The sequence below is a fragment of the Cajanus cajan genome, chromosome 2 (genome assembly GCF_000230855.2).
Source record: "Cajanus cajan strain Asha chromosome 2, NIPB_CcT2T_4, whole genome shotgun sequence".
Classification (NCBI taxonomy): domain Eukaryota; kingdom Viridiplantae; phylum Streptophyta; class Magnoliopsida; order Fabales; family Fabaceae; genus Cajanus; species Cajanus cajan.
In genome coordinates this window covers 45,450,348-45,468,799 of record NC_138518.1, presented here as the reverse complement: position 1 = coordinate 45,468,799, position 18,452 = coordinate 45,450,348, and the positions used below count along the sequence as shown (strand labels likewise).

The following is an 18,452-nucleotide window of genomic DNA, read 5'->3' as shown; positions in this document are numbered from 1 at the left end:
AAGAGAACGAACAAAAAAATAGAGCAAGTCAATGACACTATCATTTACATATCAGAGTTTCACAAAATAGGGGAATGGGATGAGAACAGTACTAGAATATTATATATGAGCAATGAACAATAGTGTAATATTATTAGTAGAGAAAAAATGGAGAAGACAGGAGCATAGAGAAAAAAAGATGAAAAACTCACTTAAAAATTCTTGAAACACTTGAAAAATCACTTCAAACAATCCTTCAAAATCCGATGGGTTTGGATGGGATTGTTTTATGAATCTGATATTTATAAATAACACTAGAAAGTCCTTCAAAACCTCTCTCACACAACAATCCTTTAAAATCCTTATATTTTTGAATACCAATAGATTGTTTTTAAGTTGTAAAAAATCTCAAATGAATACCAGTGGATTTTAATGGACTCTTTAAAAAATCTTGAAAATCCATATTGAATACCACTAGATTATTTTTAAGTGACATAAAATCCTGATTGAATAACAATGGATTTTTTTACTCAAAAAAAGTCTTTTAAAATCTTACGAAATCCTAAACCAATACACCTCCTAAGTTTGTTTTTGGCACAATTAGATTTGTATACAATATTTGAGAATCATGAATATATTTTTTATTAACAATTTATTAATTTGATAAAATATTGAAATATACTATTTTATAATTTAGTTATAAAAAATATTTATTTGGATATATTATCTTTAGTTATAAATTTTTTAAAAGATTATTTACTTGAATCTTATATTTTTAAATTTGAATTTAACAAAAACATAAAGGATGAAATATTATATAAATATAAATATGAAAAATATTTATAATAATATTTTTTCTTTACAAACCTTATTACAAAAAATAATAAATTTATTTATTATAAAAAATCAATAACAAACTTCTATTACATAATTAAAAAATTATATATAAAACTTATATATTAATTAACAAAATAATATTTTTTTAATTTAAATAATTTCTTTTTTATCCACGCATTGCGCGAGTCTGTGTCTAGTTAATCTAATTGTTTCATGCTTAACAACTGAGGCAAATGTATCACCAGCCATTTGAGAATATCCCTTCACAACAAGTCTTTCCTTGTCCTTGTGGATGGAACCATCCTGATTTAATTTTGGTTTGTAAACCCATTTAACACTAATTACATATTTGTCCTTGGGCTTTGAAGTAAGTTCCCAAGTATCATTTTTTTTAATCATGGCCAACTCCTCCTTCATTACATAATTCCATTCTTTTTGCATTAAATCCTCTTCAAAACAAGAAGGCTCACTCATAATAAAATTGCATTTTTCATAAATTTCAGCCAAAGACTTGGATTTTAGTACCAGAGAATCAAATTCAACAAGCTGATTTTCATTCTTATTTGCAGCTTACTCGTGGTCATTTGATGCATTAGAAGTGGTTGTCAACTATTATGTTTTTATACTTCTTTGAACTTTATTATTTTTCCAATTGCAATATGCATTCTCATCAATTTGAATATCCTTACTATTCATAACTTATTTTGACCTTGTATTGTACACTTGGTAACCTTTTGAGTTTGCAGCATAGCCTAATATATCCAAAAATCTTCAAGTGTTTACCAGTGGGCTTCACTCCATTCTAGGCTTCAATTGGTTTTTTCTCTTAAACAACTCTTGTTGGCAGCCTATTTAAGAGATACACAGTTGTATATATAGCTTCAACCCAAAAACATTTAGACAATTTCTTTTTGACAACTAAACATCTTTCCATTTCCATTACTGTTCTATTTTTTCTCTCAAAAACTCCATTATGTTACCGTCAATTGATGAACAATGTCCATATCTTCACAAAATACATTGAAATCATTAGAAGTATACTCCTTCCCATTGTCAAATCTCAACATTTTTATTTTACAGCCACTTTGAGACTCCACCATGGCTCTGAACTTTTTAAAGACATCAAAAGTTTGAGCTTTGCTTGATAAAAAATACACCCTTATCATTCTTGTCAAATCATTAATAAGCAAAAGAAAATACTTGCTTTGGCTAAGAGAAGGAACTCTCATTAGACCACACAAATCAATGTGAATAAGCTCCAATTTTTCCTTTGCTTGTGTGAAATTTGTTGATGAAAAAAACTTTTTGTGCATTTTTCCCAATTGACAGGCATTACATAAATCATCAATAATACCCATCACAGGCATGTCTCTTACCTTATCATGAGTTTGAAAAAATTCCAGTGCATCCATATTAAAGTGACCATATCTTTTATGTCATACAATAGAATCATCATGTTTGGAAACAAGAGCTAATTCATTCACTTGATTCAAACTGAATGGAAAGCTATTATCACATATTTCAATCATAATAACTTCAAAATCATATGAAGCCAATATGATACAACCATTTTTTATTTAAATGAAAGAGAATATCCTCTCTTCATTAATTGAGCAACACTTAGAAAATTCTTATCCAAATCAGGAATAAGTAAAACATCATGAATAAATTTATAACATTTGCTAGCGTGAACAAAATATGTACATCTTCCTTCAGCTTGTACAATATCTCCATTTACAAGTAGGCTAATTAGCATTTTTTCGACTACCTTTCGTTCAGCTCATCCCAAATTTGTTGTGTTGTTTTCAAACACAATGCTTGTAAAAACATCATCTGTCAAAGTTGAATGTAAACATGAGACAACTTTTTTTGTCTTCAAATCCTCCTCCTCATGTTGCTTCATTTGAGCTATGGTAGGATTACCCCTCAATGATGGAACTTGCTTATCTTATCTACATACTCCCATAAGCCAAAAGGCTTCAAACATGATCTCATTTTGACAATCCATATATGATAATTTTTCCCAGAAAATTGAGGAACAACAAATACACCATTATTCCCTGAAGCCATTTTATCACTCACAAGTGTTCACTAGTGGAAAATTAGCATATTACGTCACTCCTTTTACGTCAGAAATACGAAAATCTGACGTAAAAAAAACACGGTGGCATTTTTGTAATTTTTGCAAACTTTTTTACGTCGGACCCTACCAGGTCCGACGTAAAAAAGGACGCAAATTTGAATAAGAGAGCGTGAGGCATACCGCGCGCTTTCACTCTTCATCACTTTTCATTTTTTTCTCTCTAAACCCTCTCCCTCTCCTTTGTTACTGAATCATTTTTTTGTCTTTTGCAGAGGGATGAATTCTTTGTTACTCATTTGCATATTGTTGCTGCTCCTCAAGTATGAATCAAGGTTTCGTTAGCACTTTTCTACTTCGCATTGCTACTCTGGCTATCTGTTTTATTTGATTTTTTTGTTGTTCTATTTGTATAGGTAGTGGGCGTTTTCTTTTGGGTTGTTATACGAAACTGAATGGCCTGTTCTGCAAGCAGAACGGCCCGTTCTCCAAGGAGAATGGCCCGTTCTCCAAGCAGAACGGCTTGTTCTGCTGGCATTTTTATTTTTTTATTTTATTTTTTTTCCTACTCTTTTACGTCGGATGTCGGAATGTCCGACGTAAATTTACGTCGGTTTTGCATATCCGACGTAAAATTTACGTCTCCCGCTTCTACGTCGGTATGTTTTCTGACGTAAAAAGCTGAAAATATCCGACGTAGTACACCTCTTTTGTACTAGTGGTTTAATCTATCCTCTCAATTTTTTTCAAATCCACAACCTATAAGAACAATACTCTGATACCACTGTTAGGACATGCAATGGGCAGCAGAAGCATAAAACATAAAAATCATATAAAACCATAAAATAGAGAAGAGAAAAGGTCAGGGTATAAAACAATTTTGTATTTATTGGATAATCATAATGTTCTACATGTTTTTCATTCATATATTAAGCAAATACATAAAAAATGACAGTCATACATAATACTCATAAATATTGTCGGTAAAACACATGTACTCGCCATCATTAAGTGTGTAAAATTGTCTAAATCATATATCTAACAAAATATTATCCACTTAAATAAGAAAACATAATTATAGTAGAATTTTACCCACTAATACAAACAACCATAATTAATTATAACAGTAAAAAATATATAAAAAAAATTACTACTTTATCATTCACAATTGCCACTCAAATTGATTTTCTTATAATCAATGGAGAAAATTAATGTTAAAAGTTGTTTATGTACTATATTTTTTTCTCACTTAAACTCATATCGTTTCTCACTCAATATTCTAACTATGTAACTATCCATATCTCATATAACTAAATTAAAACTTCCCACTACTTTCTATTATCTTATTACATTTTTTTATATTTTTATATATCTTATTATTTTTAATCATTTTTATTTAATAACAAGGTTCGAAATGATTGATTTAACCTTACGTACGTGTAATGTATATGCATACAGAATGTCCAACAATGTTTGATTACTTTTTTGGAAAAGTGAGTCTCAAGTTTGAGTGATTGTGTGATTATGTCCTAGATCCACATTCATCCTATTAAATATCAATGCAACCTTGAGATAGAAACAAAATATCCATAACATGTGAAACACCAAAATTAAATGTCATCATGTACTTGTACATGTGTGTTCCATTAATTCAATGCTTACCATGCATGCATGCTATATATACAGATTATCTGTATAACACTCAAAACTTAATTATGGCACTAGGGCATTATAAAAGGAAAAATCTTCATCAATCATGATGATGATGAGGGACACCCACCACCTTCAAAGTTGAGGTTTTGAAGGGAGCTAAGCGATCATTTTCTGAGGGTGTTAATCAGCTTTGAAATTGAACCTTTGACTGTGTGAACAAGCAGCAGATTGAGAAAAAGGAATCAGAAAATTTGTTGAGTACATAAGGGCTATCATTATTAATGCCAGGAAATAAATTGTTGCACAAGCAAAATAAATTAATCAATGACTTTGCTGTTTGCTTTAGATTCCCCTTTTTACTGGTCAAAGTCGTGGCTCTAATGCTTCTACTTGAAAGTTGTCAAAGCTTGTAATTTTAGACTTAGTCCCATTCCTAGCATGCCCTTTCTTTTGCTTCGGTTTCTATATGTGTAACTTCACGGCATAAAAGAAGAGAGAAGAGAAGAAAAAGAATGAAACATGGCATGATTTCCTTTCTTTTGATTCTATTTCTATTTGCACTTTTAGCTATTTTTTTTTAATTTGAGATATAAACAAATATAATAAATTAAAAATAAAATTAATTGTTCTAAATATTAACATTATATGAATAATAATTGTTATTTTGTTCTTTACTTAATATTAAATCATGATTAATGTTATAACTTTTATTATTGACATATAAATATTCGGTGAGTATATCACAATTGCATGTTTTATAAAATTAAAATAACATAAATGTGAAACTAAAAATTGTGGAAATAAAATTATGACATTTATATTATAAAGAACCAAAAGTACTAGTGAAGTGCATGTTTATCATTACCCGAGAAGAAATTATTAGTTAAAATTAATGCAAGATAATAGTCTAACGATATAATTAGAAGACCAGAAATTTGGAACACACATGTACTAGTGCAATTTAGTCAAAGAAAAAAAATGAGGTACAAGAGTGAGTCGTATGCTTATCATTACTTGATCGAAAGAAATCATTAGTTTAAATTAATGCAAGTTTATAGTCTAACGATATATAATCTATAATTTGTAACATATATAAAGAGAATAACTTAATTTAGTGCATATATTTTTTTCAGACAATTTTATTTTTAAATTTTTAAATAATAAAAAATTAATTACCGTTACAAACATAAAATTTGAACCATGATTATGTACATCACTGGTTAATCTAACAAATGTTAATAATTTTTAAACATTCATATTAAATAAAATATAGAAGTACAAAATATCTAGATCCTACTAATTTGAAAATAAAAGTAGTCTTTTTCTTACAAAATACAATTTAAATTTATGTTTATATTTTTTTTTGTTAGAAATCCTTAATTTGTACTCTCTTTATTCTTTATTAAAAAATTTAGTAATCTACATTAAATTTTACTAATTTCATAATATTCTTTCTAAATTGTCTTTGTTACAAGTGTTTAAGTACAACCGAAAGGTCATACAATAAAAAACTAATATTTTAGAGAAATCATCATTAAATAAAGAAAAATAAAATTGATTTATGCTTAAGAAGAAATAAAGTGTATTTAATTTTTTTTTTATAATCATAGAGAACAGAGTCAGTACATCCATGTTTGGCTCCAAAGTTTTTTTTTTCAAGATTTGAAAGACTGTCTCTTTATCATAAGATGTTATATCATTTGTTTGTTTAAATGACTTTTAAGTTCTTACATTTAATTAAAAAATTGTCCTTCTATAACATGATGTTATTTATACTATTTGTTTGAATGCCTAGTTTTCAAGTTACCTTTTTATTGTTTTTGTGCTGTGAATCTTCTCTTTTTAGTATAAAACGGTAACACTAAAGTTAGAACATATAACATCGTACATATTATTCAATCCTTCTACACTAAGCTTACCCTTGTGTGGATATTTTATAATTAGTTATGACATCTAAATGTTTTTCTTCAATTGATAGTTGTCTTGAGTTATCAATCATTAATGGTCATACAAGTAGTAAATATTTAACTTTTTTTAGTTTTTTTATTATTATTTTAGTATAGATCACATTACCTTTTCATTAGTGACAATTTTGTTCGAAACAAGTAGAACTATTGTGTGTAGACAACAAAACTCTCCCTTTGATATTTAACACATTTGTATACTAAAGTCTCTGATTTGATACCACTTTTGTAAAGCTTGATGTATAAAAATTTTGCATGTTATATTTATTTCAATTGTAAATTATACCTTTTGCATAAGATTTTCATTCTCAATTAAATGATGAGTATAATATAATAAATTTGTTTAGATTGAGAAAGTTACCAAGTGTAATGAGAATTTAAAATACTGAAACGTAAGAGCTGAGAATGTGCCTGGTCTAGGGACAAGCTTAGTTGGATTATGATCATAATGCCCCTGCTTCTATGGGCCATAAAGAATTTCTAGAAAGAAAGAAAGAACGGGTACATAGAATTGTAAGAAAGAGACAAGAGTAATTTGAAAAAATATATATAATTTAAAAATAAAATAAAAAAACGTACAGTCTCGTATATTATAAAATTTAACTTAAAATAATTGTTTGTTTCTTTATATAAAATTTAATTCATATTGTCTTATATATTAATTATTTTTAAATTAAAATATAAAACTTAATTAAAATATCTTTTTTTAATTTAGTAAAATATATTAATTATAAACTCTTTAAAGAACATTCATTCTAATTGATTAGAAGAAATATAAGTATTAATTTATTAGAAGAAATATAAGTATTAATTAGAAGAGATAAATAGTATAGGACATGTACTATAATTGATTAAAAGATAGACAAAATTAAGTTAAAATTTCTTAGGTGTGATTAGTGTTGTTTTTCAATCAAAGTTGCACATGTATAATATTAATGTAAAACTCCAACTTTGATCGGAGAATAATATCAATCACATATAAAGAGCTACACCTAAATTTTGTTCTCAAAAGATATATGTAAGGATGACAAATAAATTTTGAACCTTGCTTATGGAAGAACAAAGAGTCTTATCAAACATAATAATGATCAATTGTTCTAATGTATTTGTTTGCAATATATACAACTTAAATAACTTTTATAGTATATTATTAATTTTAAATTATATATTTAATAATATAATATCTATGTAGATATTACATATATTATTTTGTGATATCAATTGCAAGTACATTATATTATATATATATATATATATATATTATTTATATTTTTAATTTTTATTAGTATATAGCTTAAGATGCAAATTTTTTTATGTATTTCTTTATACAAATTACAAAATAAAAATAAAGATAGTTTTAAATAAGATGGAAATTGACATTTAAGAAAGGATATGAATTTATTGAAATTTATAAGTATAAAATATATTTAAAATGAATATTTTTTTAAAAAAATTAATAAAAACTGAGTCATGCAGTTTAATTGGTGACCTATTGGTTCAACTTTTGACCCACTAACTCAGTACTCTAACCGGTTTAATAACCGATTCAGGTTTTAAAACTATGCTCATGGGTAATGCTCGAACTAGTCCCAACTTTGACAGAGATACCTAATATAATTATGCACCAGTAAGGTACAAATAATACCCAATTTATTGAATCGGGTACGAGGATGAAGATAAACATATACTTATCAACCCTATACTTATCCCTATCTTTGCTTTAAATTTTTTAAAACACTCATAGAATTTAGGATTGCAACAAGTAAGCAAAATAATTAAAACCTTCACTCTTGTCCATCCAAACAAAAACAATTGTACTTCTGAAATTTCAATTATGTATAGTTATTTACTTTTTCATATAATTTTGTAATTGTTACCTACATTGAAATTTGTGTTTTTTTATATATTTTTTGTAAAAAAATATATTTAATTAATTTATGGACGAGTATAGGATGAAGATAGGTATAATTGATATTCAATGGAGAAGAAAATGAGACCCAAATTTCATACCCATCAAGTATCAAGAATGAGGATAAGTATAAAATATGAACTTGATGATAGAAATATTGAAACTCACATCCATCTCATTGTCATCCTAATTAAAAAAGAGAAGTGGTATAAAAGTAGTTTGAGAAAAAATATATAAGTAAAACAAATTTATTATTATTAACTAAATTAACTATTTTACATAATCTTGATAAATTAGATTTTTTATATATCCGAACGAAACCAGAAAAGAAAAAAAGAAAAAAAAAAAAAAAAAAGGTATACAAGTAAAAAGTAGTAAGGGAAGGAGCAAATAACAGCACTTAATTTCAGATATAGATACTAAATTGATTTTGTGCGACACTTTTAAGAAACGATAAATTATATTTTAACAAAGATTGTGTAATTAATATGTCCTCGTCATTAACCCATATTAGCAAAGGAAAGACTTGATCATATTAGTCCTCGTTATTAACCACATTATGATGGAAGAAAGTTAAAGACTATTTAAAAATATATATACATACATGGATTAAATTAATATATATAGACGAGGGTTCAAACGACACCGGTGTAATTTTTACTAAGTGTTACACCGCTCAATAACTTTATATTAAATGTGAATTTTGAAAATCCAACCGTTAGATTGAAAGTTCATATCTCTTAGATCATATATATCAAATTTAATATTAATCTAAGATGATTTGATATTTCATTCTTATAAAATAAAATTGATGTAATATATACATTTCAAAATATACTAAAATATGAACACTTTGATTACCTTCAAGTTGTTGTTCAATTTTAACAAAATTTGACATATATGATCTAAGAGATATGAACTTTCAATCTAACGGTTGGATTTTCAAAATTTACATTTAATATAAAGTTATTGAGCGGTGTAACACTTAGTAAAAGTTATACCGGTGTCGTTTGAACCTCCTCACACACACATATATATATATATATATATATATATATATATATATATATATAGGAAACAACAAAAGCTTTTCACAAATACAAGGGATAAATATATAGCTAAACCTTTCAAATATAAACCACTTTGACTTTACTTTAAACTCAATTTTAACTTAATTTTATAAATAAAAATGTTGCAGCAAAACATTCATTTTAACAACAACTTGAAGGTAATCAAAGTGTTCATATTTTAGTATATTTTGAAATGTATATATTACGTCAATTTTATTTTATAAGAATGAAATATCAAATCATCTTAGATTAATATTAAATTTGATATATATGATTTAAGAGATATGAACTTTCAATCTAACGGTTGGATTTTCAAAATTCACATTTAATATAAAATTATTGAACGGTGTAATACTTAGTAAAAATTACACCGGTGTCGTTTGAACCCTCCTCATATATATATATATATATATATAGGAAACAACAAAAGCTTTTCACAAATACAAGGGATAAATATATAGCTAAACCTTTCAAATATAAACCACTTTGACTTTACTTTAAACTCAATTTTAACTTAATTTTATAAATAAAAATGTTGCAGCAAAACATTCATTTTGATTTACAAATATTAAAGAAACAACTTAGATCAATAATCAACTCCTATATATTTTTATAAACTTTTATTCGACAAAATAATTTTTATAAACTTTTTTAAATTTTTTATTAATTCCATTTTTATTTTGTCATAATCATTTATAAATTAAATTTTATATTTTAAAATAAATTATCAACAAATAAAAACAATCTTGTATTATAATATTGATTATTTTTCATAAATCTAAAATATAATTTATGTTTTCAAAAATATCTATTTATACAACTTTTAAATATAATTCATATATTCAAATATAGTATTTATTTATATATAATTTATTATAAATTTTAGTTATATATAATAAATATTTAATTACATTGTACCGGCTAAAATACCAATTTTCTATAAAATATACACCATAACTTTATTTTGTAGCAACAAAATGTCACCTTTCGCTACAAATAAAATAATGGAAGCATATTGAGTGGCCAAACGTAATTTCACACTTAGAATTACACATTTAACCACTCAAACGCGTATCCTGGTGCTCTAGACTATAAATAGCAGCCATCAAATTGCCTTTTAAGTCAATGAAAGTTAGCTGGACAAAGACTTTTCCACGACAAGTAACCAAAAACGAAATGCAGAGACGGCTAGAGTTGGTTAGGTTAACACCGCAAAATGATAATATACACCTCAAAACGGGGCTAAGTAGTTTTAATCATGTTAAGTGTAAATAATATTTTCTTTGATCTTTTCAGAATTATACGAGTCACTCGTAGTATGACTAAATATCATGCACAATGGATGAATGATGTCAAACTCAACAAAAAAATAGGGATAAAAATGGCAAGCTTATACTCAAATGAGAAGCTTGCACTTGCACTTGCACTTGCTATGGCAGATTACATGCATTACTTCTTCCTTCCCAGCTCATCAACGTGAGTGGGAACTTTATTCCTTCTCTATGATTATGGGGGGAAAGGATGAAACATAGAATGGAGTGTGTTCTCATTGCTTGAAGCATCTAAATATATAACTTTTTGTGGCAGAACATACTATCATATCTTGGAAGCATCAGCTGTGACTCGGCTAAAGGCAACCGCAGTTTTTGAGCCAGATGGACGCCCCAGATGCTTGCTGATGAAGTCACCAGCTGACATGAGCTTTCCAAGATCAACGTTGGTTTTGACACCAAGTCCATTCAGCATGTACACAACATCTTCGGTAGCTACATTTCCTGAAGCTCCCTTAGCATATGGACAGCCACCTAGACCAGAAACTGAAGAATCCACTGCACTTATCCCCATCTGTTTAGATACAAATCAATAATGTCAATTACTAACTCTGTTAGACTACCAAAAGATAAAATGTGGGCCCAGTTTAAGCAAATCTAAATTCTAGGGGATAACAAATTGTTCATAGATGGTAGAGTGTGCATTAATTACAATTATTCAATGGTTGGTGCTTGGTACACCAGTTGAGAGTTTTTCATCGGATGTACTGGTATTTTTGGATACAAGAAAAGAAGAAAAAGAAGAAAAAATATGAATAACAATGCATTTTCTTTTATTTAGTTAAAAAGAATGTGGAAAGAAAAGGAAGAGAAATATCGAATTGAAGAAACGAAAAATCTAATTTCAAACTCCTCTCCTGATTCGTTTTCTTTCTTCCCTAACCAACATGCACAGGGGTAGTGAAGAAAAAAGTTCAATAAACTCTATAATAGACAAGTAAATAAGAAGTTCAAACTACAGTTTGTTGACTTACTTGGAGGGACACAAGAATATTTGGAAGGGATTGTCCGTAAGTGTCATGGAAGTGGACAGCAAGCTTCTCCACTGGCACAACATCCATTACAGCCAAAAGCATTGGAACTACAGTTCCTGACCATAACAGAATGAACAGAAAACAATATATAAGTACAAAATATAATATTCGAGTAACCAAAAGATTTTATACAGAATATGCATATTCTGAATTAATAAACAAAGCAAAATGTCAGACATTCATCACACAAATCTTCCAAGATTTGACATTATTAACTTTGCTAAAAAGCATAGCAGACATAGGCAAGCAGTCTCCCATAAAAAAATTGATAAGCAGTCAGGACTCAGGTTCAAGATTCGAGAATAAGCATAAAGAAAACAGGTTGCAGCCTTGCAGAGAGTGGCCGCGGTAGATGCCTCCATCAGGTGTAGAACTTAAAACTCAAACGAAGTAATGTAGATAGATGTATAAAGTACAAATAAATGTTTTTAATATTAACATTCTCAAATGCAATTCTTTCAAGAATCAAACAGAAGTGACAATTATATTGCAAGTTCAAAAATAAACGACAAGGTATGTCACAATCAACACAGCACAAGAAAGGTGAGTAACAGGCTGATGTTTAGTAAGAATTGTTTGAAGACATATGCCAAACAAGGGAATGCTACATGAGGCTGATATTAGTATGTTCTGAATTTAGCAAAAGGCGTGGATAAGATGCTTGAGAAATTACAATTATGACCAGATTTTCTTCTGGACAAGAAGGGTTGTAGCAAACAATAACATGTTTGTTTGTCATACTTGGAATGAAAAAGAAGAAAACAAGGACATATTGATTAACTACCTAGGAAATGTATCTATGAAATTCTAGTCTATACACTATAGTTATAATTAGTTTTCCAAAGAGGGTGGATTTATACAGTGCACGGAATATAACAGAAGATTTTGAAATTATGAAAATAAGATGATTTAACTAATTAACAGGAGAGACAAGCTTTAGGTCTTTGAGAACAATACATGTATAAAATGAAATTTTACATCATTGTGAAAAAAGCCTGAAATTGAACAAAGAGAAATTAACACTAAAAAAATAGCAGTCAAATGGGAGATCCAATGAAAAATGTGATGGTGTAAATTAATCAATATGCCAAAGTACTATGGTATATTATCAAGCTCTATACTATAACTATGGACAAACAAATAACTATAAAGCAAACTGTTGTAGAAAAGGAAATGAAGATTTGAAATCTTCCTTGTGATAGCTAGGTGGTTGCTGATCAAACCCAAAGAAAAATAAAGTGCACTGAAGATCCCTAACTTATCAAGTTCACATTCAGAAAAACCTAAACAAGAATATCAACAAATGAGAGTAATTCAACAGAAATACTGGAACAAGCATGGATAGCTTAAAGTTTTCAAAAGGAAGGAGATCTAACTCATTACCTGGAGTACCAACTCCAATTGTATCCCCAAGAGAGATTTCGAAGCAACCCATATCATATAATTCTTTAGCTACGTATGCTACTATTGACGGAGGGATTGACCCTTCCACTGGGCATCCAACAACGCATGATACATACCTATGAAATTTCATTACAGAAAAACAAATTGGAGTAAGCAGAACAGGAACAGAATCTCTATCAAAAGAATTTAGTTATTTTAAAATATTAACACGAATCTGACTTTCATTACCAACTATTAAACCTTGACCTGGTTGACTTTATAAATATATACCTAGAAGGTTCTTCAGCAATACCAAAACTTACCTTACTGTAATGAAATAATAATGAAAAAACAATGCAAATACAGATGTACAAAGTGATTTCAAAAAATATTATAGGACTTAGGATCATATGGGATTGTAATAGGAGTAATGATCATGAAGAAAAAAGGTAATAAGAAATGACAACATTGCCATCAAATTAATGGTAAAGGGAGGGCAACTTCCATTTAAACAATTACTTATACCATATCCTTAGTCCTCTTGTTCACTTCAATGTGTGTGCATATAAAATTTCCCTTCGCTTATAACTAAGTAGAAGTTTACAACATCTAATATTCTAATTTCTAAATTTATTTCCTACAAGATAAGATGATTTAACACAAATTATTTAATATTGAAAAAAATATACATATCTTCTTTGCATTCAATTGTTAAGAGAGAGAAACACAGATAAACAAACACAACTAAACACAGTTGAGTGAAACATAGTATACAAAAACAACTTATAATATTTTGCTCACAAAGTTGAGTAAACTATGTTGTTTTCTATTAGGCACTATTTTGATTGACTTATTATTATTAAATAAATAATTTTCTTTTATCTACTTTCTACCCTTTTCTCCACCGATACTATAACTTTCCTTAATTTATAAATATTTAATATTTGGCATGTAAAAGTTTTTTTCAATGAAAATTTACAAATGTTCAGGTTGAAATTTGAATAATTAAATTCTTCTCTTTCAAAACTTTCCTGTGCTTGAACATCTATATTGGTCCCATCACTGGTTCGAAATAAAATGCAATGGAGGAGCAAATATAGAAAACTGATTACAAACTATTTTCTTTACCAGTAAGGACTTATAGCAACTTTTAAAGATATAAAAACCATTCCTAGGTCTCCTCTTAATAGCTTTAGGTTGTGTTCAATCCTTGCAGCCCCGTTCTTAATAATGAAATTAAATCTTTAGCACAAAATAAAAGGAGTGTGTTTATTATCCATGCTTCACTTTGAATAAGAATCATATATGTAAAAGCTGCTAAAATACAAAAACAGATGCCCTAAAACAGAACATGTAGAAAACCTATTAATGTAACATAAGTTTTTTAATTAATATTTAGGTACTAGTGATAAACAAAGAAATTCCAGGGCAATAAAAGCAAACCATCAGAAAATTTTAAAAAATAAATAAATAAATAAATTCGGAGCTCTGCTGGCATAAATGCTCACTTATAAATAAATATATTGAAAAAGAGAGGATTGATGTATGCTTAGAATAATGAAGGAGAAAACAAAAGGCATACCCTCGAACAGGAATTGAAAGCTCTTTAGCAGCAAGAGTAACAGCTCGATAGCGAGCGAGACTCTCTTCAATACTACAATTAATATTTGATTTCGAGAATGATTCAGAAGCTGATGCAAAAACAGCTACTTCTCTAGCACCGGCTGCTATAGCAGCTTCAAAACCCTATAAATGTAACAGATCAGACATCTGAAAAATCTGCCAATTTACAGTTGTTCAAGTTATGTGCACACCTTCAAATTAGGAGTCAGAACTGGCAATCTAATGCCTCCCAGGTTCTGAACTGCTTGCATTACATCCTTCGCATCTGCCAACTGAAAGATACAGAAACCGAATGGTATTCAAGCAGGTAAAACTCAAATCACTGCATAAATAATTTAGTTCAGAAAGGAAATCAACTAGAAATCTTCGTTATCGACATATCATTGAAAATGGACAGATAGATTGCACCAAATGGGTGAGAATATAATATACCTTTGTTTTGAGCACAAATATAAAGTTAGAGATATTATTTTGTAATAATATTTGTTAGTTCAATAGTCATATAAACAATGATTTTCAACTCTTTTTTCTTAAATTTTCATGATATAGAAAACTGATTTCATGTAAATGCACCTGGAAGAAAGTTTACCACAACAATCAATCATAATATTAATATCAGATTAAATAAATATGGTAAAGCCATTATACCTGTGGGACCCATTTGGGAGATACAAAACTAGTAGCTTCAACAACAGATAACCCAGAAGATGCCAATCTATGAATCAATTCAATCTTTACATCGGTTGGTACAATGTTTTTCTCATTTTGTAGTCCATCCCTTGGACCAACTTCTACTATCTTTACAAATTTTGGTATACCTTTCATAAACTGCATTTCCCAATTATAAACTGACGTTACTTACCAGCCAAAAAAATATAAAACCAATCAACTACAGAAAGTGTAAATGTGTAACATAAAGTCAAATAAAAACACAAGAGGCAGCACGTTGATAAAATAAATTAGTAGCTGGAAAGGAATTCTTGAACAAAAAGCAGTCATTGCATTACCTTATATGCCATATCCTGTATATTTTTGTTATTGCACTTTGGACTATACTGGTAATCTGAGGCGTAAAGTGAATTATCAATCATTCCACATTTCATCGAGTTCCACCCCATGGTCATAGTCTTTTGACTGAAAGAGTCAACTCGGGACAGGTCCCTTGTTTGCCTTCTCCATGGGAATGTCTCTGTTGTATATTCCTCGTTGTCTTCACTGAACCAAAAATAAGCTTAAATTAATGTTATGGGCAAAGTAGCCAGAAATAGGTTAAATAATATCTGACGAAGTTAAAGGAATGTAAAAATAGGCAAACAATAGGTCAAATGATGAATAAATATATGCATAAGCATAAGTGTTAACTTGTAGTAATTTGCAATTTTTGACTCACTTGCAGCTGTTCGATGTGCTGCAGATTCGTCCTTCAATCCAGCAGTTTCCCATACCCAAATTATCTCCTCTGGGACGGCAAGCACCAGATGAGAACCTCTGGATTCTATCTATGGTATTCATGCTTGGCAACTTGTCAAGGCCAAGTGGCTCCTCCAAACTTGACATGGTGATCTGGATGATCAAAAGGAACTGGCAAAAGATATTGACAGTAAGTACTGTGCATCAGGAACTCACTTAACATTCTTGCTAGCATTTTCATCAGGTTGTAAGAAGATTCACATTTTCATTAGCATATTAAGTGTCAATTCTATGTATCTTCACACAATGAAATCTAATGACATGTAAGAATACACTGGTTTAATGCTTAATGCACAGCAAATGCCAATCATTAACAGATCCATTTACTGCAGATGATGTTGTATCACATAATAGATAATGAAAAAACTATCAATGTTAAGAAGAATTTAATAGATGAAGCAAGGAAACAGCTACATATCAGCTGGATTTGATTTAGGCTATGCTTGTTTAAGTAGGACGCCAGTGAAAATGGATTTAATGGAAAGGGTTTTGATGTTCATTCCCTGCTGCTTGGAGGAGGATAAGAACTGGGAAATCATTTTTAATCCATTTCCATTTTATAGGAATGACCAGAGTTTGCCATGAGTTGTACTACTTTTCCAGGTTTCCCATATTTTTGTTGAAAAAGCAAGCAAGAGGTGATTTTCATTCCAAAACTTCCACCTCCTTATTTTCAGTTTAATCAAACAATGAAAAGCCTTACCTACACACAAAACGTATTAGCAAATGAAAAAAAAAAAAAAAAAAAAAAAAAAATCTCCTTAAGTCATCGAGACTTGGGCAACATATCACCCTTTCAACCATGACGGTGCCTTCAAAGTAATATTTCAGCTAATGTAATGGTGCCACTGCTACTAAAAGAGAGTTCTTAACCCCACTAACAACCATATAATGCGCAGATGCATGAGCTCAACAAAGCCAAATGCTGCACTGTACCTCAGTCCGACAATAAAATCTTTAATAAAACATGTTGAGATCAATCAAACATAGGCATTGTCTGCTTTGACACCATGAAACTACACTATTGTTTCAATTTCTTAAACTGCAATCAATTCCTTTGGTTTAAAATATCAATAACAAACCTCAATTTCACTTCCCATCCAGCTAATCCCAATTGATTCTCAAGCACGTGATAGCAGTATTTCTACTATCCAACCAGCAACAAAAAATGTAAAACTCAACTTAAAATATTGAACACTAAAACTTCAAACCAAGCTCCACAAACAAACAAAATTACACGAACAGCAGTCGAATTGAACGAATAAACAAAAAAAAAAAAAAAATTCAAAATCCGTTAAGATCAATCGACCATAATCAGACACTAAATTTTCTTTTACGGACAATTTCGTTTCGTTCACCGAATTCCCTTGAGCAAAGAGGACAAAAACTAAACAGGAGAATCGGGAAAGTAAGCAGACCTTAAACAAGGCAAAGTTTGGAGGAATAATCGCAACGAGATAGGGTTTCACAGAAACCCTAGAAATTGGGGGAAATCGAATTTCGTGATATTTACGGAAAGCACAAATATAATAAAGAAGAAGAAGTTGAAGGAAACGTTTAATTAATAGTATTAAAGTATTTGGTTTGGTTGGTGGCAAGTATAAGAGGTGAAGAAGAAGAAGAATGAGGTCAATATTTAATTTCGATTTTTTTTATTATTAATTAATATTTTTAAAAAAATTGTTAAAAAATAAAATAAAATTGGGTGGTTGCTTGAAAGCAGCATTTGAAGTGGGGAACGGAATTGCGACACGCGCGAGAGTATGAGCGAGCGAGAAACGGGGTTTGGCGGGTATTTTAATCTTCATTTTCTTTCCACCTTTCAATTTTTCTTGCATTTTGTAATTTTGTAATTTATCACTATCAATATCAATTTCAAACTTTTGGGAATATATCAAAGCCATTTATTTATTGTTCTTACCGTGGCAAGGTATTTGCCTGAGAAAATATTACTGTAATATTTAGGTATTAATTAGTTATCTTAGCATATTAATTAAAGAATTAATAAATAAAACCACTTCCTTTATTTCTAAAATAAAAATAGATGTAAATGGATAATGTAGATCGGAAATTGAATTATTAAAATGTAAAATTGATTTGGCTTAAATTAAGTTCATTT

The 18,452-nt window shown here is 29.1% G+C and overlaps 1 protein-coding gene across 2 annotated transcripts; it reads right to left on the bottom strand.

The window, feature by feature from the left end:
- Positions 1-10,862: 10,862 nt before the first annotated feature.
- LOC109804906 (hydroxymethylglutaryl-CoA lyase, mitochondrial) lies at positions 10,863-17,933 on the bottom strand. Of its 2 annotated transcripts, none has more exons than XM_020366824.3 (9): positions 17,752-17,933; positions 16,254-16,444; positions 15,871-16,078; positions 15,512-15,691; positions 15,055-15,135; positions 14,823-14,986; positions 13,241-13,377; positions 11,798-11,913; positions 10,863-11,337 (listed from the first exon to the last, which is right to left on the bottom strand). In XM_020366824.3, the coding sequence occupies exons 2-9, from the start codon at positions 16,418-16,420 to the stop codon at positions 11,089-11,091; spliced, it is 1,302 nt and encodes a 433-aa protein (XP_020222413.1). In that variant the 5' UTR covers positions 16,421-16,444; positions 17,752-17,933; the 3' UTR covers positions 10,863-11,088. The 2 variants fall into 2 exon arrangements, with proteins under 2 accessions (XP_020222413.1, XP_082924409.1); XM_083068283.1 differs by lacking the exon at positions 17,752-17,933 and adding an exon at positions 17,416-17,658.
- Between the last annotated feature and the right edge of the window lie 519 nt (positions 17,934-18,452).